Source organism: Vicugna pacos, chromosome 10 (assembly GCF_048564905.1).
Source record: "Vicugna pacos chromosome 10, VicPac4, whole genome shotgun sequence".
In the NCBI taxonomy this organism is placed as follows: Eukaryota; Metazoa; Chordata; class Mammalia; order Artiodactyla; family Camelidae; genus Vicugna; species Vicugna pacos.
The window spans coordinates 27,406,817-27,431,809 of NC_132996.1; the positions used below are offsets into that span (position 1 = coordinate 27,406,817).

General features: G+C 53.5%; 1 protein-coding gene across 5 annotated transcripts; it reads right to left on the reverse strand.

Moving 5' to 3' along the window:
- Window positions 1–1,393: 1,393 nt before the first annotated feature.
- P2RY2 (purinergic receptor P2Y2) lies at window positions 1,394–23,687 on the reverse strand. 5 transcript variants are annotated; one of them, XM_015238468.3, is made up of 3 exons: window positions 23,557–23,687; window positions 13,780–14,054; window positions 1,394–8,894 (listed from the first exon to the last, which is right to left on the reverse strand). In XM_015238468.3, exon 3 carries the CDS (start codon window positions 8,888–8,890, stop codon window positions 7,760–7,762), a length of 1,131 nt encoding a protein of 376 aa, XP_015093954.1. In that variant the 5' UTR covers window positions 8,891–8,894; window positions 13,780–14,054; window positions 23,557–23,687; the 3' UTR covers window positions 1,394–7,759. The 5 variants fall into 5 exon arrangements, with proteins under 5 accessions (XP_015093954.1, XP_072825348.1, XP_006203422.1 ...); XM_072969247.1 differs by having other exon boundaries at window positions 13,780–13,958; window positions 23,557–23,684; XM_006203360.4 differs by lacking the exon at window positions 23,557–23,687 and adding an exon at window positions 23,335–23,547.
- Window positions 23,688–24,993: the final 1,306 nt, after the last annotated feature.

Consider the following 24,993-nt stretch of genomic DNA (forward strand, 5'->3'; position numbering starts at 1 on the left):
TACTTCCCATCAGGGGATTTCCTGGGGTGTCCCCAAAGGAGGGAGTTAGGGAAGGGGTGCTTCTGGGTTGTGAGGGCTGAAGTTAGTCAAAGGATGGTCTTTGGCAGAGATCAGTCAGAATTTGCAAAGCAAGGAGCTGCTGGAACAGTCAGAGATCCTATGTTGAGAACACAGGAGTCCTCATGGAGTGTGAGATCAGTTTGGTTGTGGTCTTCTCTTGGGCCATGTGGGTCTAAACACACAAGTGTTTACAGGCGTGAGCTTAACTAGCCTGAGATGGACATCATGGCATCGTCAGGCACTGTTACCTGTTTTGGAAGTCAGGGTATGTTTTGCAAATTGTGTTCCCAGTTTCAATTCTCAGTCCTATCCCATCGTACATTCCCCAACCACCAGGCTGCCAGTGGATCATTTTCTTTTCATCACTGCACAGGTGAGAGTCTGGACCCCAGCCCCCATTCCTGCCTCTGCTGCCAGCTCTGGACACCAGGGGGCGGCAGGGCATCATCCAGGAACTCGGGACCCACAGTAGTAGACTAAGCAGCCAGGGATGGGAGCTGAGCCAGCACCCATAATGAAGGAATAGGTATGAAGCTTTGAACTGTCCTGTTTGCTTCTCTTTGCTCCCAGGAATTCTGGAATCAGAGAGCAAAAAGGGGAGGAAAAATAGGGAGTGAGGAGGGAGAGAAACTGAAGGAAAGGAAGGAAGAATGGGAACGGAGGAAAGGAAAGGGCTGGCAGTTGGATCCTCTCCCCACTCCCATCTTTTCCTGCCATCCAAGCCCATCTGCTTCCATCTCCTAGTCTTAGTCTGACCTCCTGGCATCCCCTCCTGATCCCTCTCTTCCTTCTACAGGCTGGCCACCCACCTGTGGCCCTTCTGTCTCCAAGTATCTGTGTGGTCACTGCAGGGACTGCCCCTCCCCTCACACACACTCACACAGGCTGTGTGGTGACTTTTAATTTCCTCCCCCACATTTTGCAATTGCTTTGGTCACAAAGGCTGACTAACAGTTTAATCCCACAATGAGGTGGGATTTTTCATGTGGCTGCTGATTTGGAATTTGGCTTCGGGACATAAATCTGAGGACACACAGAGGGTAAAATACCCACTTTCTAAAGAAATCTGAAAACCATTGAGGTCAGACACCTTCTCAGAGTTTATTACCCTAGCCCTCTACCATCCTCCGCTCTGACTCTACAAGCTGAACATCTGACATCTCTGCAGTTGTGAGTTCCCAACCTAGTGGGAATGGGGAGAAAGTAGGAAGAGGGGAAAAGGGCTTTCCCACCCCCAAGCCGGGGGAAGGATGTTCTAGGAAAATCACTCAGGGAGGCTGGGGTGTGTCAGTTAAGAGTCTCAGCCGGAAAGATGGGGCATACTCAAACTGGGTAACTTTGGGATAGTTTAATGAAGAGATTCTTTTACAAAAGTGTGAGCTGGTGTTTGGGGGACGCCATGCAGAGGGGCACTGATGCCAGGTTGTCATGGCCAGAGAAGCAAGGACAGCAAGAGAGGGCTGTGGCAGACCTGGGGAGGAGCCACCAGTCCCTTTTCGCCTTACCTTGTCCAACACCCAGAGGAGAGGGGCACCCAAAGGGGGGGAGCAGGGTCCTCCCAGCACTGGGGAAGAGGAGGGAGCAGTAAATTAAATAGAGGATTGGAATTTTAAACTGCAATGAACTTTAGTTGTTACCCAAAAGTGACTCAAAGCTTTGAAGTTTGCCAAATATGTAGTTTATAGAGGGGAAAAAGGAAATTAAACATCGTCGGGCAGAGAGCATTGATGGGGGAAAACAGAAAGTTGCATATTTGTGCCTTACTGCATTCTCACTGTTCAGCAACCTGGGAAAGGAGGTACTCTCCCTTTTACAGTTCCATTTTACAGATGAGGAAACCGAGTTTGCCATCACAGAGCTAGTGGTGGCTGAACTGGGCCAGAACCCTGCTCTTCCTGCTTCCGCTTTCCTGGGTACCTCAACCTCTTTCTTTCCCTGAAGCTGCTACTTGGTAACTCTGAGTTCAATGCAAGCTAAAGCCACATTTGGTAAACACAGAACTGAACCGGGAGTTCCAAGCCCAGAGCCCAAGTTATACCCCCTCTCACCCATGTCACTCGGGCTTCTCCCCAGATGCCCACCCTAGGCCTTCCGAGGTGAGCTCTCACTCCCAGGAGGCACAGACTAGTGCAAATGAAGGCAGCTGAGGCACTGAAGAAGTCAGAGATCCTGGCCTCACATCTGGTCTCCATGCTGACCGCTGTGTGACCCTGGGCGAGGCACAGCCCTCCCTGAGCCTCGAGTCCTTCTATGCAGCCAAATGATCCCTGGGGTTGCTGCCAAGAGGCAAAATAAATTCCAACTGGTCGTGTCTCCCAGGGGACTCACGTGCTGTTTCACAGTGGCCTTGAGGAGTAACAGCCCCAGGAAGTGATGCCAAGCTGTGGAGGTGAGAAGCAGAGTAGGAAGGCCCAGAGGGTAGGGGCAGGGGAGATATTTTGAGGCAGGCGGATCCCTTGGTCACCACTGGACAATGGTCCAGGGCAGCCATTGTGCTGGAAGTGGAAAATCCTTTTCTGACTTCAAGGGATGAAAATAGTCTGGGGTGAGCCCCTGGGGACTAGCTGGGTCTGGCTCATTGTTTCTGATTGGGATGGGGCTGAGACTGGACACCTGGCTGAGTGGGAACCCAGACAGAAGCAAACTCTACTAAAGAGGCTTGGGCCACTGTAGAGTGGCTGGACAGAGTCAAGGTCCGTTGCATTTGGGGAAACTGGAAACTGAGGCCCAGAGAGAAAAAGGGATTCACCACATCACATGGTGCATCAGGGCAGAGGAGGATGAGCTTAGCTTCTGGGGCTCATTTCCCCCAACCCTCCACCCCCCACCACAAGCACATATGCCTTGGGAAGGCAAATACATCCCTCACCCTGCAGCCCATCACTCCTGGCCAAGCACAGGAGGCAGAAGCATCAGACATTCAACTGGTTCTACTCCAAGACACTACGTGGCGCCAGTGGAGTCACTTCACCTCTCTGGTCACTTGATGCCGAGGGGAGACCAACTGCCCAACTCTAGTCCTCAGAATTGAGGGCCCAGGGAGTCTTGGGAGTGCCTGGGGAAGCAGCTGTGTCTTTGATGAAAAATCTAGGCAGCTGCTGCCCTGAGGTAGGGAGAATTGGAATGTGGGAGGCAAGGTCTCCAGGCTTTAAAGTGACCCAGAGAGGGCAGGCAGGTGATCTCAGGTCACATGGCAAAAACCACCCATCCATTGCCTGCTGTGGCCCAGCTCCAGGCCAGACTTCCAGCCCTGAGTCTCTGACTCTTGGTTAAACAAAGGGTGGCTGCAGTATCCTGTGGTGGGCACCACCAGTCAAGGAGAAATGGCTAAGCCTGCTGCCATGGGTGGGTAGAAGCCCTCGAGTCCATAGGGGCTGACTCTGGAAGCTTGATATCCAGGGCATCCTCCTCGTCCTCCAACCCCGTCACTTTTCCCTGCTGCTTTTACATTGCCAGGCACCTGGACAAGGTTCTGTAAACCCACATGGGCTTGTGAGCCTGAAAGCCACCCAATGCCAGGCAGGGCAGGTGGTGGTCCCACACCTTACCCCAGGATGAAACAGCTCCCTCCTCCTGCACCCCAGGGAAGCCTCAGCCACAGCAGACACCCTGTTGCTCACTGGCCAGACACAATGTCCTTTCCTTCAAATCACTTATCTTAAGGTGGTTACATAGTAAACTGTCAACTTCAGGATAACACGGTCCAGCTGGTTTGCCTTCATATTCCCTTGGCACAGTGCTTGGCGCGTAAATGCTTATCATGTGCCAGGCTCTGTTCTAAGTGCTTCATGTGTATTAATTCAGGTCAGCCTCCTAGTACTCCACATAGGAGGTAGTATCTCCTTTTAGAAATGAGAAAATAGAGGTGCTGCAAGATTAGGTGCCTAAAATACCACAGCTGGGGGAAGTGGAGGCAACATTCAGACACAGGTGGTCTGGTCATAGAATTGGTGCTCTTAAACCCAACCTCACTGATGGCCTTTCATCTTGAATCATGTGAAGGGTCGTTTACAAACTCTCCTGCCCTTCAGGGGTTACTAGAGGCATGGGATACTGGAAAGAGAGCTAATCTGGGCATCAGATGGACCAGGATTCAATCTTAACTCACCCATTTACTGCCTGTATAACCTGGAGCAAGTCCTTACCTCTCAGAGCCTGTCCCCTCATCTACTAAATGGGGAGCATCATGTCGATTTCACACAGTAGCAGTGAAGAATAAATAATATACTGGATGTGAGAGGGCCCTGCATGGTACCTGGGATGTGGGCCAGTACCTCAGCTCCCTTCCTCATGTGCCTAACTCTAAACAGATCAGCCCAACTCTGCCATGACAAGAGTGGTGGCAGGGGTAGCTTTGGTGGCTTGACCTGGTCTAAGACTCGAGTAACTGTGTATAGAGGGCATGTTGGCCAGGGCCTTTCCAAGCCTTGGAGGGTAAGAGTGGGAATGTCTGTGGGATCCCCCCTCCTTCTTGGGCCCAGGGATAACTGCCACTCAAGCAGAGAACCCTATGTGCCAGGGCCCCTGCCCTTGTTGCACAGACCTCACTGAGACCAGTGCTGTAAGCCAGTCAGCAGGCATTTACTCCTCCCACCCTGCTGTCCCTACCATCCCGGCCCCTGGGTTCCTGGCCTCAGCTCCCCAGCTCCTTCTACAAAGTGGGAAGAGCTGGGACAGAGTGGGTGATGGAGGATTCCCACAAAGGCACTAACCTGCACTAAAGGGAACAGAGCAGCTGGGGCAGCCTGAGCCCCTGGCGTACATCCAGGCACCACGCTGACCTGCTGAGTGACCTTGGGCAAGGCCCCGCCCCTCTCTGGCCTTGAGTCTGCAGCTGGGCTGAATAATCCCTGGAGTCCCTGTCAGGGGGTTGTGCCCGTTCATAGTGGCCTTCAGGAATCAACAGCCCCAGGAAGTGATGTCAGGGTGGAGGTGGGGAGAGGGCAGGGAGGCCCAGAGAGTAAGAGGAGATATTTTGAGAGCAGGCAGGTCCCGCCACGTCACTGCTGGACAATGGTCTGGGGCCGGGAGGAGTGGAAAATCCTGCTCTTACTTGGGCTGAAAATAGTACCAGGCAGCAGGGTCAGGAAACTCACCCACCAGGTTGGTGGGCCAGGCACCGAGCACTAAGGCCAGATGTCCATACCGAGGGGCCAGGCAGTTTGATTGGGGTCCAGAGGGGCCCTGGGCCTGTCCGTGTTTCTCTTAGGTCTCTGTTCCCCACCCTACTAGTGCCTGCCACAGGATTAGATGGCGAGTAAGCCCCTCCTGTCCCCTAGGTCCTGTGTCCTTAGAAATCTCAGGCTGCTGGTTCAAGGAAGACTTTCTGGTGCTAGGCCATGGTTTGGTCTCCATGTATTGTGGCCCTCAGTTCTTGGGGTCTTCAGGGCAGCTTCTGGAGGTACCCCTTCTGAAAGGAATGGGACTAGAGAACTTGGGCCCATGGTGGACACAGCCCCATCCCCAAACACAGATGCACAATCAAGAGCCCCAAAAGTCATGATGTATAGCTCCCTGCCTCCAGGTCTGAGCAGGGCTGAGGGTGTCAGAGCTCAGCATTACACTCCTGGCCAGCAGAGGATCTTATCTGGGTAGAGGCTCCTTATAAACTGGGATGGGGTTCAACCTGAGCAGTAGCTGGTAGGAAAGATAGGCTCAGGCCTGCAAGAAAGGTTCAAGGACAGACTATAAGATATCATCACAAAAATACTAACACTAATGTAGACCCTGGCTATGTTATCAGAAGTATAGAACCTAGAATGTTGGGGGTGAGCATTTCACAACTACTTCAGGCAAGTCACCCACATTGCACAATGCAGAGTAATCATTTGGGTCATGGCTTGTGACAGGTCCCTGTCACATGGGGGCGCTCTGGAGCTAGACACTCAGTAGAGCAACCTCTGGGGGAGCCGTTTGGGCCAGGCAGAGCAGGAAGGGTGGAGAAGTCATAGGAGGTAGGTGGAGGTGGGGTGGGGAAAGAAGGACCTTCTCTCAGGCAGAGTGGGCCCATAAGGCAAGGGGTCTCCCAGAGGGAGAGAAAGTGAGTCCTTACTCTTGAGCTTAAGAATGAGGTCTCTCAGCTTTGCTCTATTCCTGCCCAAAGGCTAGGGCTGGGCCCTGTCCAGATGAACTCCACCAGTCTCCAGAGTGGTTCTGGGTCCAGAACTCATCTCCCCCACACTAAGCCCTGACCCACCCTGAGCACTAACCATATGCCATGTAGTTAGATTTTCCCAGGAGACAGAGGGCTGGACAGGAAGGGGAGCGTATCCCTCCCACACTCATCCCCAGTGCAAAGGAAACCTCATGCTCAGGACAAGAAGGGAGCCCTGACTTGGCCTCCTTGTGACCTAACCCCAGCCTCATTCCAGCCTTGAACCTGGGTGCCAGCCGCCCAGCTGGCTTCCAATTCTTGCACACCCTGCTCTCCTGCCCCTACATCTTTGCCTTAATGCACCCTGTACCTGGATGTTCTTCTCTGATGAAGTGCTTTCCTCAGACACCCCCTGACTCCAGGAAGCCTTCCCTGATGCCCTGGTCCACAGCCTCAGCCAATCAGCATTATCCAGTGGTGTGTTGGAGAAATTGTAGCTGCTTACAAGAGCCAATTGTTAAATTTTCAGGAATTTTGCAAGGAGGTTGACATCACATTGGTAGTCTGAAACCGGCCATGGTAGGAGTATTTGTACCATGGCAATTGGCAATGCTACAAATAAGGGGTTCCCTTTACTCACCTGAAGAGTTAGTTAAATGGTTTAACATTTATCAGCTCATGATTGGTTGCCTCCTTTAAATCCTAAACTGGGGGATCTTGAGGACTATAACCCCATCTGATTCCTCTCTGCACCCAGCAGAGCCAGGTACAAAAGCCAGTTAACTTTAAAGTGGAGGATGACCTGGGGTCTGGAGAGGAGAGTCCCAATATGAACCACCACTGAGGCCCCTAAGTGGGAAGGCAGGTGGCAAAAGAGAACAGGTTGGAGAAAGGACTCTGGTGTGGATGGCAAGAGCTTCCCAGGCTGTATCCCTGTCCTCCAACTACACAACAGGGCCTGGCTCAGCACGTAATAACAACTTTAGTAGAAGTCACAGTCTCAGATTAGCTCCCAGCCTCCAGATGGATTTATGACATAAATTCCCAAACATTCAGCCCTTGGGCTGGGGTACTCCCCAGAGCTGAGACCATGGTGGCACTCAGACCACCTTGACCCACTGTGGGAACCTCTTGCTCAGCCTTGACTCCTTACCAGGGTCCTCTGGTCAATGTGTAGCCCCATGCCTCCCAGAGAGCTGAGGCTCAGGCTTGGCTGAGTGACCTCGGAAAGTTACTTGCCTCCCTGGGCCTGTTTCTCTACTTGATTGCCTGGGCTCCAGCCTAGGTACCTTGGCAGGCACAGCCAGGTAGTCATGTGGGAGTCAGACCAGGGGCAGCACTGGCCCTGAACCCTTGCCTTTCTTAAAACCTTATTCCCCAGTTCACACATGCAAATGGTGCCTGGCACCGTGGGGACTTTTGAGCTCTCTGGACCACAAAGAACAAACCGAGCCCATGCCAAATGACACAGCACTGGACTTGTGGCTCCCTTGACCTTCTGGCCTGAGTCACTGATGGTCCATATCTGGGGAGACTGTCCCCTTTGAATAAGTCTTAGTTCCTACACCCCAGTATAAATTTGTGCAGGTCTGAAGGGTTCAGGTCCTACAGCTGGATGTCCTTAGTGTTTTCACCACTGGCTGGTGTGGACTCTGTCTGCCTAGAGTCCTCACTCCTGGCCAAGTCTCCTGTCCTCTTAGTGTCAGTTCTGTCGGACCTGCGCAGACCCAGCCTGCGGCGAACCTGGATGGGAGGAATGGGGTCTGTGGGTGGCTTGGCGTCCCGGGCAAAGCGCACAAGCCTCTGCCCAGCCAGGAAGTAGAGCACAGGGTCCAGGCAACTGTTGGCGCTGGCCAGAGGCCGGGTGATCTTGTAAGCCATATTGATGGCGTTGAGGGTGTGGCAGCTGAGGTCCAGCGTGCGGAAGGAGTAGTAGAGGGTGCGGGTGACATGGAAAGGCAGGAAGCAGAGGACGAAGACAGCCAGCACCACGGCGATGGTGCGCACTGACTTGCGTTTGGCCCGTGGCAAGCCTCCCGTGGTCCCGTAGGCTGGCTTCAGCAACCGCCGAGCCATGAGCACGTAACAAATGAGGATGACAGCAAAGGGCACCACAAACAGCAGGCTCAGCATGACGGAGCTGTAGGCCACGAAGTGGCTGAAGAGCTGGGGTGCTGAAGTGTCGTGGCAGGTAACGCGGCCGCCACGTGCACTGGTGGTGACAAAGTACAGCACCGGGGCCTGGCAGGTCAGCACCAGGACCCACACGGCAGCTGCCACCCGGCGGGCATAGCTGGCCCGGCCCCAGCGCAGCGAGTGCAGTGGACGCAAGATGCCCAGGCAGCGGTGCACACTGATGCAGGTGAGGAAGAGGATGCTGCAGTAGAGGTTGGTGTAGAAGAGGAAGCGCACCAGCTTGCAGAGCACCGTGCTGAAGGGCCAGTGGTCTCCACGGGCGTAGTAATAGACCAGCAGGGGCAGGGAGGCCGCATACAGCGTATCCGACACAGCCAGGTGGAACATGTATGTGGTGGAGGCGTTCCAGGTCTTGAGGCGGCACAGGAAGATGTAGAGCGCCGCGGAGTTCAGACACAGCCCAAACACGCACACCAGGCCATAGGACACAGGCAGCAGCACGTACTTGAAGTTCTCATTGAAGCGGCACTTGTAGCCCAGCTCATCCCCATCCCAGGTGCCATTGATGGTGTCATTCCAGAGGCCCGGGCCTGTGGCCATCGCCCTGAAGGGAAGGGGGTGGTGGGGAGAACAGCCATCAGGGTCATGGCCGGGGCCCAGCAGGGACACCTGACACACCCACCTGACCAGGGCCATGAGGGACACCAGGTACCCATAGACTCCCTTGGTTAAGATCTGCCCAAACCGCATTCAAGGCGTCTGTTCCATCTGACCTGCCTCTCTCCCTGGACCCAGGACATCAGAACCCTGGAACCTTAAGAATGCATGAGATCCATGAATGTCAGGATCATATAATTCTCACATTTTAGAACAGGGGTAGGCAAACTACCTGCTGAGGGCCAAATCCAGCCCACCAGTCTGTTTTTGTAAGTAAAGCTTTATTGGAACACAGCCATGCCCATCTGTTTATGTAGTGTTAGTAGTTATGACAAAGACCATATGTTCCTCCAAGCCTAAAATACTTACCATCTGGCCTTTAGAAAGTTTGGCGACTCTTTGAGACTCTCAAGGACAGAGTTCTAGACTATGACTATGAGCTCTAGAATCTGAGGATCTGGGTCTCTCAGAGGGGAACCATCTCAGATTCATGCAAAGGGGCTTTCAAAGCTGACTGGGTCCACCTCACACCCAGTGCCCATTGCCTGTTTCTGGCCAGTGGGCAGCCCATACCTCCCTGGAGGCATTAGGAAGTTCTTTCTTTTGGCTCATCTTTCCACTCTCTGGGAGACTCCGGCTCTGTGCCTGGTATTTTGGTATTTGAAGGTGTATTTCCAGGGGTCTCCCCCATCAGTCATTCATTCACCTCTCAGCAAATATTTTTTAGGCACTCCTATTTTCTGGCACTTTCTGCATCTGTGAACAGAAGTCCTGCTCCCTGGCCTATGAGGCTACCAGATGGTATAGTGACCTTCCTGAAGATTCCAGGTAAGTCTAGGGTGGAGGTGGGAGTAAGGGCAGAGGGGAACTTCTGCTGTGGGGCAAATTCAGCCTCCTCCAGGCCTGCCCAGCTTCTTCACACATCATCACTACCTTGACCTTCTCCGAACTTGTCCCTGGTGGGCATGTAACACACCCACAAGGCCTGACTGCCCAGAGAGTGAGCACCTGGAGTCAGGACATCACCTTCCTCCTCTCCCCACCCCCTACAACATCACCACTTAAAGCTCTCTTTCAGCTGAGAGGCAGGAGGCAGATACCGCAGTCTGGAGGGCAAAGATTTGCCCAAAGGTCCCAGAAAGCAGGCTGGAAATCATAGTGGGAGTCCCAGATGAGCAGGTTTGGGACAAATACAAAGAATAACTTTCTAACAGTGTGAAGGGGCAGGGCGAGCTGACATTTTTCAAACCCCACTACTATGTGTGCTGTATCAATGTTACTTCATTCCATCCTTACAATATGCTTCTGGAAGCCAGGCTATCTGCCCAGATTTCTGATAAGGAAGTTGAGATACAGATCATTCAAGTAATTTGGCCCAGGTCACGAGCTGGGGATGGGCTGCAATTCCTGTCTAGGTCCATCCCACAATAGAAGGCGCTGTAGGAGGACGTGGTGAACTCCCTGCTTATTGGGGTGTGTATACAGCTCTCCAGCAAAGTCTGCAAAGGGCTCGTGCCCTATGTGCAGGGGTGTGTCTGGGAGGACAGAGAGGGCAGATGACGTGTGAGTCCTCCCTATCCTGAAAATCTAGGGCTGTACAATCCCCTTCATTTTGGAACCTGGGGTCCTGAGAGGCTGGGACTCGGATTCTGAGGGGCCTGTGACATCCACTCCCTTAGATTCTGAGCTTCCTACCCAGCCTGGCCTCCCAAAAGTAGCTCAGAGTCCATGAGATTGAGATTAGGGGGACTTCCCTAGCTCCTGCTGTCAGCAAAAGTGCAACCAGGGGGCAGGGAGCCTGTACCTGTGACTTCCCTCCCATGGATACAGGTTCCTCCCCAAGAAGCCAGGGCAGATCCAGGGTGAGGATGCAGGTAAGGGGGGAACTCTGGCAGGACCAAGCTGCTGGGACCCCTCTCGCCCGGAGCCAGAGGACTCAGGACTCACCATTAAAGCGTTTCCTGCATCTAGCCCCTGCTCCCTGCAGCCCAGTGTCACCACTGTCCTTGCTGCTGGAGTCACTGCATCAGCCTCCCTGTCTCCAGCCTCAGGCCCCCTAGTCCAGAGGGGTCTTTGGAAAAGACAAATTCATTCCCCTGCTTGAAACCCTCTGTGGTTCTTGTCTGCTCTCAGGAAAAAACCCAGTTCCTCAGTCTGGTACCAGAGGTTTTCATAATCCAGCCTCTGTCACCAGCCCCATTCCTTGTGACCTGCAAGTTCCCTGAATGCATCCAGCACATTTCCCCTCCCAGCCTTAGTTCATGTTGCTCCTTCAACCTGGAATCCATTCGAGACCCTCATCTCTTCACCTTTTGAAATTATAACTCTTTATCGTTCAGTGCAGCCAACTCCAGTGATTCAGAAGAACCTGGCTTCTGGAGCCAGACTACCTTTGTCCCTTCAGATGCAAAAATGAGGTGATTAATAGAACCTACTATTAACAGGGAGGAATTTGTGTAAAATGTTTGGAGTTGTGCCTGCCACACATGTAGGTACATTCTGGTGCTATGTGCTTCAAGGTTGTGCTCAGACATAGCCTTTTCCTGAAATCTTTGGGATGCTCGCTCAGGGCTTTGGTGGAGGAGTGACAGAGGTCCTCGCTGGAGGCTGTGGGGTTGGTTTGTGTGGTGGGCCAGGGGAGTAACACCAAGGCCCAAGCTGGGGGCCAGGCCTGGGGACCTCCTGAGGGGAGAGATCTGAGAGCTGTTTAGGAAGGAGGCTGGAGAGACTGGCCCAGAGTGAGTCTGGGTGGAGGAGGGGCCGGGATGCCTCAGGCTCAGGGGTCGGGAAGAGGGGAGGGAGCAGGTGGGAGAGGGGGAATTCACTGTCAGAAAAGGTAAGTGTGGGGTGCCCAGAAGGGATGTTGTGGCATGTAGGGATGGGCTAAGGCTGGGACCATCAGGTCTGGCACTTTGGGAGGTGGGCAGAGTTGTTGGCTCATAGAAGCTGCAGGAGGCCCAGGTGTGAGACTGAGGAGCTGTTTGGGGTCAGGGAGTGGCAACCTTCCCCCTGGGGACATGGGCTTGGGGTATCCAGCTCTGCAGCAGAGCCCCAAGTGACATCAGGTATTTCCTGCCTCCAGAGGCTCAGACCTCTCATGGGCTGAATCCCCTAGCCTTGTGGAACTGTGGCCCTTCCACCCCTCTACCCTAACACAGGGGGCTCTGCCCTACTGGGGATAGGGAGGGTGGCCCCCTTCATACTCCATGCTCAGGGCACACACACCCAGTCCTGCCTCCACACCCTGGCTCTGCTCAGGCCCTGGGGCTGAGGCCTGGAGGGTCTCTCCTCAGAGTCAGGGTCAGGGCCCTCATCTTCCTTTCACAGTCAGCATCTCATTGCTCTACACAAAGAGTTTCTAGCTAATTACTAACTCATGGTAGAATCTCTGACACTGCTGAGAAGGGTGGAAACTTCCCTAAATCTCTCATGAACCAAGGGAGCTGCCCTTTCTACCTGTTTTAAGACATCCTGGCCTCCACCTTCCCAGGCCAGCTGGGGACTCTATTACCATGGCCCCCAGCCAGACTGACCCTACCAGCCCTCTTTCTCCACAGGCTGGCCCACCAACTTGTGAGTACATCTTTCCTGACTTCCCCCTCAAACCTCTGGCTCCTGCTTATAGAGACAGCCAAGTCCCCGGCCCTCTTCCTCGGCCCTCTCCACTGCCTCTCCTGACCCTGGATGTCCTTGGGGCCTCATCCTTAACTCCCCAGAGACCAGTTCCCACCAAACTTTATCCAACTCCACTCACCAGCCCCTGGTGCCTGGTTCTGGCTGGCCCTGCCCTCCCTCATCTGGAGGGAGATGTGAGCCATGCAAGTGCCCTGACAGGCTTCCCTGCCTTTGTTCTTTCAGTCTGGAAAGCCTTTCCAGACCCACCCACACTGCACTCCATCTTGCCCATCCCTCAAGGCTCTTCTCAAATGTCATCTCATCTCTGGAGCTCCCCTCCTCCAGCCTAACCTTCCAGGGCATTCCATTGTCCTCCCACCCCTCTACCCCAACACATTCCAGGTGCTCCTTGAGTACTAGGTCCATCTAATTCCCTTCCCTGTCCCTATCATCCAGCAAGAGGCCTGAGCCAAAGCAGGTGTGATGTGAGTGAGAGAATGAATGAATGAGTGAATGAAGCAAGCACAAGAGGCTATGGGAGCCCAGAGGAGGCTGAACTCTATGATAAAGGTTCTCCTTCCCTTATTTCTCTGATGGCCTTTTGGAGAACAATGATGTTTAAAGTTTCCTCAGTTGCTGACCCTAGGTGGCCAAGGATCACACCAGCCCTCCAGAGGTCCAGCTGGCCTGAGGTCTGCTCCTTCCCTAAGCAGGCCCTGGACCATCTCTCTTTCAAGAGCCCTGCCCTTCTCTGGACAGATCAGGGAAATGCCAGAGGGAGGGGAACTGGACCCAAGCATTCTGAAGCCGGGTCACCTGTCTGAGCCACATTCCTTTGTCTCACCCATCTCTGGCTCAGGTTGTGGGTCAGTTTGGATCAGGAGCTCCTGATCCTGGACCACCACCACCCTTCACTTTGTAGGGGCCAAGCCTGGGCTAGGCAGCTAGTCTGCAGCATGATAATTTCATCCCTCTCCTCACTCCTTGGCAGATACTGCCATATCAGTTAAGCTATTTGTTCAAGATCACACTATTGAGAATTGGAAAAACTGGGCTTGGCACCCAGGACTGTCTGGCTTGGAAACTAGAATTCATCACAGCCTGGGATGAGCAGGGCATGGATCCCCTTGATCTACCCCCAGTTCAGCATATACACATGTGTCAATGTGCCTGCCCCAGCCTCCCAGCCAGTGGACCCCTTCCTCATACACTCATACCTGACCAGCCCCTGCTCTCACTGTTGGGATGCTCAGCGTTGGCTCAGGTTCCTCACTCATGAATGCACACACCAGGACAGGGCTGCAGGGAACTCTGTGGGAAACAGGAAAAACAGGTCCCCCGGCCTGGGCCTCGCCCAACTTCCAGCATTTCTCAGAGCAGGCAGTGCTGTGGGCTCCTAAGACAGGAAGGTGGAGACAGCACGGGCTCTGGGTCACGGGAAGTCAGTCAGGCTGAGCCCTCCATAGGCTGCCTCATTTGCTCCAAGCTTGGCCTGAAAGAGGCAGAGAGGTGACCTAGTGAACTCATCCCAGTAGGCAGGAGTGCCCTTTGCCCAACCACACCCACTAGCCGTCCACCCTCAGCTCACATGTTCCAGGGATGGTTGTTCCCAGCCTAGATCTCCCAGCACCCTCTTTTACAGGAGGGTAGTTCTGCCAGGGAAGTTCTCCCCAACACCCTGCAGAGCTGAGCTGAGCCTCCTGTGCCCTCTCCCTTGGTCCTCGTCTGTGCTTCAGCCCCACGGCAGGAAAGAGTCCTTGTCGAATATACACTCAGCAGTATTTTTGGCCAGCACAGTTTTGCTCAGGGTGGGTCTCCATCTGGAGTACCCCTGTTCCCTGATCCCACCTCTAATCATTCCTCCATAGGTGTTGTAAACACACATGGACACACATAGGCGTGGACACACCCAGACACACAGAGATATATATAGTCACACTCAGATACACAATACAGACACACTCTCTCGTACACAGTCTCTCCTGGGGGCCCACCACACATAGCAGGCACAGGACTTCAGTTGGGAATGGTGACCTGGTGGAGGAACTGCTCTTTGTGGGCTGGTCCTAGCATCTACCTGAACCTCAGACAAATCTCAGAGAAAAAAAAAAATCCCCTTCCTTTATCTATAGGTCTCATTTCCCTACGGTAGGGGAGTGGGGTCTGAGACAGCTGAGGCCAGTCCCCAGGCTGGAAGTACAATGCAAGCATCAGGGAATGTGGGGAGAGGAGATGGATGGCTGCAGGAATAGGGTGGCAGAGGGGCATCGGGAAAGACTGGACCACCATTTCCCAATGCACCTTGCCCCAGGAGTCTCAGGCTGACGTGGACCAGTGGGCTAGTAGCTATTTGCCAGTCTGCTCTAGAGTCTAGTGACAAGGCTCTACCCAGGGTCACACCCAATCTTCTCCTACTTAGGAGTTGCTTTCACTCAAAAGCCTAAGGTGGAACAAGACACTTTCAAAGTCACATGCCCATTTCTGAAAAGAGCCTCAACCACCATCTTTCCAGGCTTCAAAGCTCCAATATATCCTTGACAATCCCTCTTTCCCACTCAAGTGAAATCATGACTCACCAAGCCCAGTCATTGTAACCAATGCAGACGTGCCCCTCCCCCCAACCCGCGCCGGTGCCTCAGCCTGCGTTTCTCCTCCAGACCATTGCACAGCCTACTTACTGGTCTCCTTGCCTCCACTCCTATCCCTCCTGGCCCTGGCTGATCTGGTCCCCACTGCCCCTCCACACTGCCCTCCCTCTTTGCCTCCACCTTCATCTTTCTGTCTCCAGCACAGCAAAAGCATTCCCATGGTCATATCTTTGCTCAAGGACACCCTCCCTATCTTCTAACAGCTATATCACAAGAGTTGAGGGCTTTCTCTGTGCCAAGTTCCATGTTAGGTGTATCCATTGACCTCTTCTCATTTAATCCTGAGAAGCTCAGAGAGGCTAAGTGACCTCTCCAGGGTCACAAGGCTAGCAAATGGCAGAGCAGCCTTGATCTGTCTGACTTTAGGAGCTGTGCCCCTGACTGTAAACAGATAGGGGAGGGAGTCCCTGGAGAAAGAGAATCAGGCATGGCTTTCTTGACATAAGAGAAGTCATTTTAGGCCTAGCATGTAAGCCTGACCACAATGCTTGCCCTTGAACAGGTCTCAGCAATTAATGATCTTAAGGGCAAGACAAGAAGCAATAGCAAATAATAAATCAGTTGAAAAGACTCCCAGTTCTATTTCGATGGTAAAGATTAGCCTGAAGCGCTCAACCACCAGATCAACTGGAACCTAAGGAATGATGATGTTGACATTTTCTGATCCTGGAAACTTCAATCAACTAAAGCTTGGACTTTGTCAACATTTACCCCAACTCTATGCTGAATTCTCTGCTCAAACACCTTCATGAATATGTATGTACCCTTAGCTGAAAACTTCCCCAAGTTTGCTGTTCAGGGAGAAACGGCTTTGGGAAAAATTTCTGGTGTTCTCCTTAACCACTGCAAGTAATAAATCCTTCCTTCTCCCACTCTTTGGCTTGGTTGTATCTTTTGGCTCCACACCCACCAAGAGGCGAACCCCATTTTTGGGTAACATGACTACTACTTCATACCCTCCAAAGCCCATATCATCCCCTCCAAGAAGCTCCCTGACCTGCCCTCTTTGAGCCCCACAGCTCTGCCTGTCTGATTAGTTCCCTGCCAGAGGGGAATGCCCTACTGGTAGGGCCCAAGATGTGCTCTTCCTGGTGCTTCCCCATTCTGAAACAGCCATGATGGTTATTGTCCTCATCTCACAGTTAAAAAGGAAAAGAAAGAAAGAAGGAAAGAAGGAAAGAAAGAAAGAAGGAAGGAAAGAAAGAAAGAAAGAAAGAAAGAGAGAAAGGAAGGAAGGAAGGAAGGAAGGAAGGAAGGAAGGAAGGAAGGAAGGAAGGAAGAAAGAAAGAAAGAAAGAAAGAAAGAAAGAAAGAAAGAAAGAAAGAACAACTCCAAGGCCAGAAAGGGTAGTCAAAGATCTCACCCAAGGTCACCAGTGAGCCAAGGTCAGAGCCAAGCCTAGCATACAGACTACCCATCCCCTTGACAGGGCTCTACCTCTAACCCACACAGGGTCTTTCTCCTGTGGCCCCAGGCTAGTGAGCCCAAAGCCAGGAGGAGTGGCTGAGGCAGTTCCCAGGCTGGATGCAGAATTTCCAGGGTGGTTGGACAACATTCCATGTTCTCCATTAGGGTGGCTCCAGAATGTACTGCCTGCTTGCCACCCACCTAGCTGGCCCTGTCCAGCCTGGCAGGGGAAAGTGACCTGTCACCATTCTGGAAACTCCTGCTGCCTGCCTCTGCTGGGGGTGGGGTGCTATGAAAGAAAACAGAGGCTCTGGACCCAGAACACCACGGAGGGGCAGAGGAGGGCACTGGGCAGGTGGGAGATCCCAGTTCTGCCATTCCAGCTCGGCGACCCAAACAAGCCTCAGCTCCACAACGTGACTCTCAATTTTCTTGCAATCTAAGAACAGTACCAGCCTCATAAGGTTGTCAAGATAGCTAAAAGAGATGATTTAGACTCATTTTGTGTAATAATTAAAAGAGATGATTTCAATAGATGGAGAAAGCAGGGAGGATGGGGGTATCTCAGCAAGATAAGAGGGGCAGGAAACCCACAGCTATTATGAGCAGAGTAACAAGGCTGACCACAGCCAGACTGACTACATGTCCAGGTTCCCACACCAAAGGCCATCCTCAGAATGGAGGGCAGCCTAGAGATCCCTAGCAGGACTTAGACCCCACCCTACACCTTCACTCATTCACCCTTTACAGAGGCTCCCATATCTATGCCTGGCCCTGTGCAGGGCACCTGGGGACTCTGAGATGGGTCAGAACCTTCTGTGACCTCAAGGAGCTCACTATCAAGATTGGGGGTGGAGGGGAAGAGTATTGGGGAAGACCCAGAAATAGGCAATGACAACTTAGGGTGATCAGGGCTGAAGGAAGCAAGAGGGCCCCTAATGGGAATAGGGGTGGTCAAGGAAGGAGTCCTGGATGAGGGGACACCTGCATTTTGGAAGATGGGTGGGAATCAGGCCAGTGAAGAGAGAAGAGGAGCACAGTGAGCAAAAACTGGGGCAGGAGATCATGTAGTATGTTTGGGGAATGGTCAGTCATCCCTACGGCTTGAGCGGAGTAGAGAGGGTTGGGTTGGAGGACAGGAAGAATCTTGAAAGTTACCTTCTGCCCCTCTTCCAAATGTCCCCCATAGGACTGAAGGCCAGTAGGCCCCCAGGCATGACTGGTGTGTTTTCTGTACTATAAACACTAGGGCTGGTCTGGGGAAATAGCTGAGGGGTAATAACCTCAGATGTTATCAGCAGGTGCTGTTGCAGTCCGAAGCTTCTGCAGCATCCTCTGGAGGCCCTGGGTCTCTGTAGCCCCTTCTGGAGCCTATCTCCTCTTGGAAGCCCCCAGGACCCCAGCCTCAGGGGCCACCTGCTGGTGTTGAGCTCAGAGCATCTGAGTATGTGGGTCTCAGGTCAGCCAGGCTGGTCCTCCCCAGTTACAGATCAGGAAACCAAGACTCCTTAAGAAGAATGACCTTATCAAGGTCTGGTGTTCTAATTATTTTCAGTGTGGGGTTAAGCACCCCAGCCCCACTTTCGGGTAGGACTCCAGACCATCTGACCCACCTCTGACACAGCCCAGCCCAGCCCAGCACAGAGCGACAGAGACACGTTGCTAAACTGAGCCAGTTCAGGAACACAATGCCCTGGACCCCACCCTGACCCATCACACTCAACTGCCTCCAGTCAGACTCAAGAGGCAGGGACCCTGGGTTCAGTTTCCAACTTGGAACCATCCAAGCTGTGCAATCTTGGTCAAGTCAGTTCCCCTCTCTGAGCCTCGGGTTCTTCACTGGTCAAACAGGGCGAATCACTGCTACATAAGACAGCTCATGAGGGATGAGTAACACAATAGGGCAAGTGGGTACTCCATGGGGCTAGCAAATTACGCACTGTCCTGTAGCGGGGGGGCTGCATCTGTTGTTCTCGGCAGAGAAACCCTGAAACACTTCTCAGCAGGGGGCCTTCCCGAGTGACCTACAGGAGGAGCAGGGGTTATGGTCAGAGCAGTCAGGGAAGGCTCCTGAAAGAGGCCTATGATCAGGTCTGCAGAGAAGCAGGGAGGGTCCAGTTTGGGAGGAAGAGGGGGACCCTAAAATAGAAAAAGGGACAAAAATGTAGAACAGGATACAAATGAGTCTGTGATTCTGAGACTGTCCCACTACAGTACTTCCAGGCTTTGGAGTTCATTGGCTCTTACAGTCCAATTCTGAGTCTCTGGTTCTAGAAGTGAATGCTGAATGTTTCTTTAATTCTGTTACTCACTGCTTCTGATAGACTTTGGTTTTGAGATTCTCAGAACGACAGTAGTCTGGACTCTCAGAGTAATACAATCATAAATCACCTTCCCAGGAGCCACAATGTCTCAGCAAACACTTGCCAATGTCCCCATGTGCTGGACCCCAGAGAGACCCTGCAAACCCAGACTCAGATCAGACTTGGTCAGGCCCTTGAGGAGCTCCAGTCTGGATGAGGAGAAAGATACAGACATGGGCCAAGTCCACTTAAATTTTTATGCCATGACCAAGGGAAGCCCAGGGGGCGTGGAACCCACAGTAACCCCTAACTGGCTTGAGGAGGTGGTCAGAGAGAGCTTTCCAGGGGTCATTTGAGTTGGGACTTGACGGATGATTAGGAGTTTGTCAGGTGGACACAAAGGGAGGAGAGCACTGAAGGCAGAAGGAAAAGCATGTGCAAAGGCTCAGTGGGGTGACAGTGTGGGCTATCAAGGGAAGGCCTGGAACATATGAAGCTGGAGTGGAAGGTTAGGTGGCACAGAATGTGTGGGAGCCTCAATCCTGAGGACAATGTGGAACAATGACAGAGCTTAAGCAGGGAAGGACATGGTCAGAGTTGACCTTTGCAGAGATGGTGCCACATAGATGGTGGATAGGAAAGGGGAGTCAGAAGGGAGGGAGGTCAAGGAGACTACACAGACCATGGTCTGGTGGGAAGATCTGGTCCCTTGGCCCTGGATTCCCTGTGAGATGAGAAGCATCCTTGCCAGCCCACAGCCCAGCCATAGCAAGCCTCCTCTTCCCACAAGCTGGGACTGAGGAAGCTGGGTGCTCACCAGGAAGCCACAGCAACACCAATATCCTCCTTTGAGGCAGGGGGAGAGGACTGGGCTCCAAGAAGTCTGAAGGAGGCCCTCCTCCCATGCTCCAGGGCCCAGGTAGTATCATTATCACTGCAATGACAGTGACAGGGTACCAGGGTACAGGGCCAAGGAGGAAGCAGCTGCCCAGAAGAGCCTAGGATGCCCACCTTCCCAGCAGGGACTCCAGCTACTCACCGGACCAGACACATCTCAGGCCCAGGAGATGGGGTGACAGAGGAGTGGAAGAACTCTTCTGCTCAAGAACCAACTGCAGCTCTCCATGGAGTAAGGCCTCCCCCTTCCATTACATGCTCACTTTCACCTGGTCATTCATTTCCCAAACACTCACTGGCACCCTCTGCCTACCCTGTGCTGGGTGGTGTGGACAGAGAGAGAAAACAGACCTGGCCTGGCCTAGTCCTGCAGCTGACCTCTAGGAGGAGTACAAAGGTCAGGGAAGGCCCCCATAGCCAGCCTCTCCACATCAGGGCTGGACAGCTGGGAGAGGCCTGAAGACACAAAGGAGCCTATGGACCAAAGGTGTGGACCAAGGTGTGGACCAAAGGTGTGGACCAAAAGGTGCACCAGACACACCCATGGAAGGACATTTGGAGAGAGGAAAGATTCACTCTACTCCCTCTCACTCAGATCAGCAGAGGTTTCTCTGGCCCTGTGGCAGCTGGAGTAGGCATTATCTTATCAGCAGCTGGGTAACCAGACTGCAAGCAAGAACTAAAGGCATGTTTTCAGGGCAAGATTCAAACTTCCTTCAGCCTGAAAGCCAGAGGACCAGGCCATACCCAGATGGAGCTTATGTCTGGAATGGGGAGGGATAAGCTAGGGCAGGTAGGCAGGAACCCCAGGTTTCACCTCTGCTTTGTGACCTGGGGCAAGATGCTCTCTGAGCTTTTATTTCTTTATCTCCAAATGAGGATAATAATTCCTCCCTCATAGGGTTGATGGAAGATAAAACAAGGGACATTTATAAAATGTTACTAGTAAGCTATCTCTGCAGAGAGGGAGCAGGGGGAGAAAGGAAGTCAATAGCTAAAGTTCCAGTAACCAGCACGATCGATCCTGTGCTATTGTACTTGTGCTCTAGTATCGCCCTGAAAATGCATTTAGGTCTATGAGTATCATATGTCTCCCCTGTGTATGCACTTTACAGCTTACAAAGCCCTTGCCTGGACACTGTCTCAAGAGTCCTCATAGCAATCTTGCGTTCAAATACGTAAGGATCATCACGCCCAATTTACAGATGGCACAGTTGACACCTAAAGGGGCACAGTGGCTTCTCACAGCCAGGAAAGAAGCCAAATCAAAGCACTCATGGGGTTACTTATGGGGCCTTGGTGATGTTCTCACACTCTCTGAGCTGATCCTTGGAGGATCAAGACTTCTCAGAGCCCTGTGCACCCTGGGCAGGAGAAGGACAAGAATGGAGGGGCCATAGCCTCACTCTACAGTCTCAGCTTGGCAGCCATTTGGGAGTGTCACCCACTGTGATCCTCCAACCCCGCTGGCCAGACCCCAGGACAGCCGAAGGCAGGAGGAAGTAGAGAGTAACAAGCCTTTTGTGCCAGGGCCTCCCCCACACATACTCTCAGTTCAGGACTTCGCTTGTTCTGGCCTTCTTTTAGAGGCTGGCAGGGCAGGAACTGCCCCAAGGCCACCCAGCAAGTTGGGGACAGAGCTGGGGTGACATCAATCTCAAGCTCTAACTGTCCTCAAATTCTTCAGCAAGAGTATCTGAGAACTCAGAGAAGTATCTGGCCAAGGGGGCAAGGGCTCAGAGTTTAAATAATGCCTAGATGTTTCTGGTGTCTATATCACAAATGTCCTGACCTCCCTATACTTAACACTACTCAATTCATTCTCCACAGTGTAGCTGGAGAGATCTTTCTGAAATGCTGCTCTGACCATGAATCTGCCCTGCTCACAAACCTTCCATGGCTCCCTTTTGCCTGTAAGCCGAAATCCAAGTTTTTAGCTTGCATACTCTGAGTCCCGTAGTGCCCCAGGACACATTGTTCTAACAATCTGTGCCACCCATTCTGATGACCAGATTCTGGTTTTCCCTTCTTTGTAATGACATGGAGCTCCACTATAAACAGGCTTTCATGGGGGAAGCTGGGGACAGCGGGCAGGGGTTAAAGGCTGTTGCTGCTCTCTCAGCTCAGCTTGGCCCTATGTAGGGTCCTGGCAACACAAAAATGAGTGAGACCCAGTTCCTGCCCTCCAGTGGTCTCCAGACCTTGGGAAGGAGAAGAGAGACAGAGACCATAACAGTCTAAGGTGGGACCAGGGCTGTCAGTGTTAGGACTGCAAGAGCCCAGAAGAGGCTCCAACCCAGCTGGGGAATCAAGGAAGGCTTCCCAGAGGAGGGGACATCTGAGCTGGGCCTCAATGCTAGGTAGTTCTCCAACTGAGGAAGATGAGAGTAGGAGGGCATTTCAGGCAGTGAGCATAGACTATGCAACAGTCCAGAGGCAAGAAAATGACTAGTGTGCACAGCAGATTACTTGCATTTACTAGAGGGTGAAGAGTTAGGCAGGAGAGGTGTCTGGAGAGGGTGGCAAGGACCAGTTCTCAGAGGCCTTGAGTCCCAGGCTAAGGGATTCAGGCTTGGATCTGTGTAAGTCCCGTGAAAGTTTAGCTCAAGGAGGAGAATGGTTGGGATTTGGATTTCAGGAAGTTCCCTCCAGGCACTGAACCTCCTACTCTCAAGCAGTAAGCCTGCCCAGGAGGACACTGGTGCTAAACATGAAGCACACACCAGCTCCTCAACAGCTCTCAAGCTCCACATCATTATTATTCCCCTTTTACATATGAGGTCACTGAGACTCAGAAAAGGTATGTGCCTTGCCCAGGGTCACACGGTGTGCATGGCAGGATGGAGTATGGATCTCTAGGTCTCCAGAGAGTTTTGAGGGCCATGTCTGCTCAAAGACTCTCCTTCCCAAACACTCCTACACATAGATAGCTGAGACTTTATCTGGGCTCCACCCTGGCCCTCAAAAGCTCCTCATTATTCTAGCCTAGACACAAAACAAAGCCGGCACTTCATGCTGTGGGCCCAGGGAGGCTGGGGATGCATGCTGAAAGGAAGAGCCCCACAGACCCCTGAACAGTCAGGCCTGGTCCGCAGCAGGGCCTGGCCCGCAGCAGGGCCTGGCCCTTGGGTCTGGGCTCCTGGGGGGATCCTAAGCCTGCTACAGCCTTAGTTGGGGAGAGGAGGGAATACAATGCCTTTCTCCCGACTGACCCTTCCTACAGCAGCCTGCCAGATTAAAAGTCCCCTGACAGAGGCTTAACTGTCCTTCCAGGCCACTGCCCTAGCCCTCCCAATCTTGCCCAGGAGAAGCTGCCACCCAGAGTGCCCCTGGAGGTAGGGGGCTCAGCGGGACTCCAGGTTTGGCCTGTCTCTGGCCGTGGTTCCATGCCGCGAGGGCACCCACACCAGAGAACTCAAACAAACAAGTTCCACAGGTTCAGCCACTCAACCCCGCAGGGGCGCACACACTCAGCCAGTGACACCCAAAATTTCCCAATACGCGGACACACACTCACCAGGGTATCAGTCCACATTCCCCAAGATCGATGCTCCAGTGAAAACTGAGCTCCACCATGGACCCGCTGGAACGCTCACACTGGCCCAGAACCGTGCCCCCTCGGCCAGCCTCACGCGCGGCTCTGCCTGCCTGGCGCCGGCTGAATCGCCACCCGCCGCGTTCCCGGACACGCCCGCCGCCCTTTCTCCGCCTCTGGCCCCTGTAAACTGCCCGCCCTCACCTCGCGGGGCGTTCGTCCGTTCGCCCCGTGGTGCCCGGGCCGCTGCTCCCGGGTGTCCGCGCCCGAGTCCAGCTGCCGCAAGGATCCACGTGCCTGAGAGCCCTGCCCACTCCGCCCAGCTCTCCACCCCTCCGGGTCAGGCCGGGGGCGGGGCAGACTCTGGACAGACCCAGGCATCCTTACCACCACCTCCCGCCCCGACAGACACCCAGCCACCCGCTGGAGGACGCCGCCCAGCGATAGGGCCGCGGGATCAGCATGTCCGCTTCAGGTGCTGCCTTGGGAGGGGCCGGCGGTGACGGTCCTACCGCCTGGGGACCAAGGCCATCGCCCCATCTCCCCCACCCCCGCCTTCCTTACACGGGGGGATGAGAGGTTTTCAAAAGACGCTAAAGCTTTGCAAAGTTTGTCTGGTGCCTGTGTGGCCCCTGCTACAGCCCACCTAGAGACCTTCCTGCGAACCTGCGCCCACTCCTCCCAGAGAGCTTGCTCAAAGCGCTAGCCTCCCATTGCCCTAGGGAGGAAATCCAGGCATTCAGGGTCCTGCCTCTCCAGTTCCGGAGAGGAGGGTGGAGGGAGCCTCCTCTGTGCTTTCTTTGCTTAATCTCATCCAGATTAAGAAATTTCCTGAACAATCCGCTTTTTGGTCTGTCATTTCAAGCTGCTGCCCTTGAGTCGCCTTCTCAGACTACTCCAGCCACAAACATCACTCCCTTCTCTACCCTCAACCCCACTCTGATGTCTCCTGTGGCTAGGGACCCTAAGTCTGTCCCTTTCCTAGACTGTGAGCTCCAGGAGATCAGGGACCAGGTCTATCTGCCTTCTTCCTGCTGTCGTCCCAGAAGGCCCAGGATCTGCCCAATACTTGTTGAATGCGGGAATGAGAGATGAACGAATGCCCCTGTCTGTCATTCTTGTCTAGGTGTCAGGAGTGCAGGTTCTGGCTCAGCTTAATCATTGATTCTGGAAAGCCCTGACCCAGTTCCAGTCCCTCTCAGGGCCTACTTTTCTGTGAAATAGAGACAATCACACTCACCCTCCTGCCACCAGTATCCTTCCATGTGGGGCTTTGGACAGTCAGTGTCTGAGCAAGTGCACAGGTGACCTGTTTCTGTGGCCAAGGAGCTTGCCCAGAACCCTGGGACCTTGGGTCCTGCTGGGCTCCACATCAGCTGAATGGAGCCTGGCTGCAGGCTTGCCAGGAGTGGGAGCAGGGTGGACACACAGCCCTGTGTGGCTGAGCCGCCCCTGCAGTGCCCCAGGAACCTTCACCCAGGAGACACAAAGGCTCCTTGTCCAGCCTCCTCCACTTACTCTCCAAGATGATCCATGCAGCTTCTGGGGAGCTGGGGATCCCTATGGCCCTTACTTATGGAGCCCAGGCCTTGGAGTCTCCGCAGGGAAGTCCTCCTGAACATTGGAGGCCCCAGCCAACCC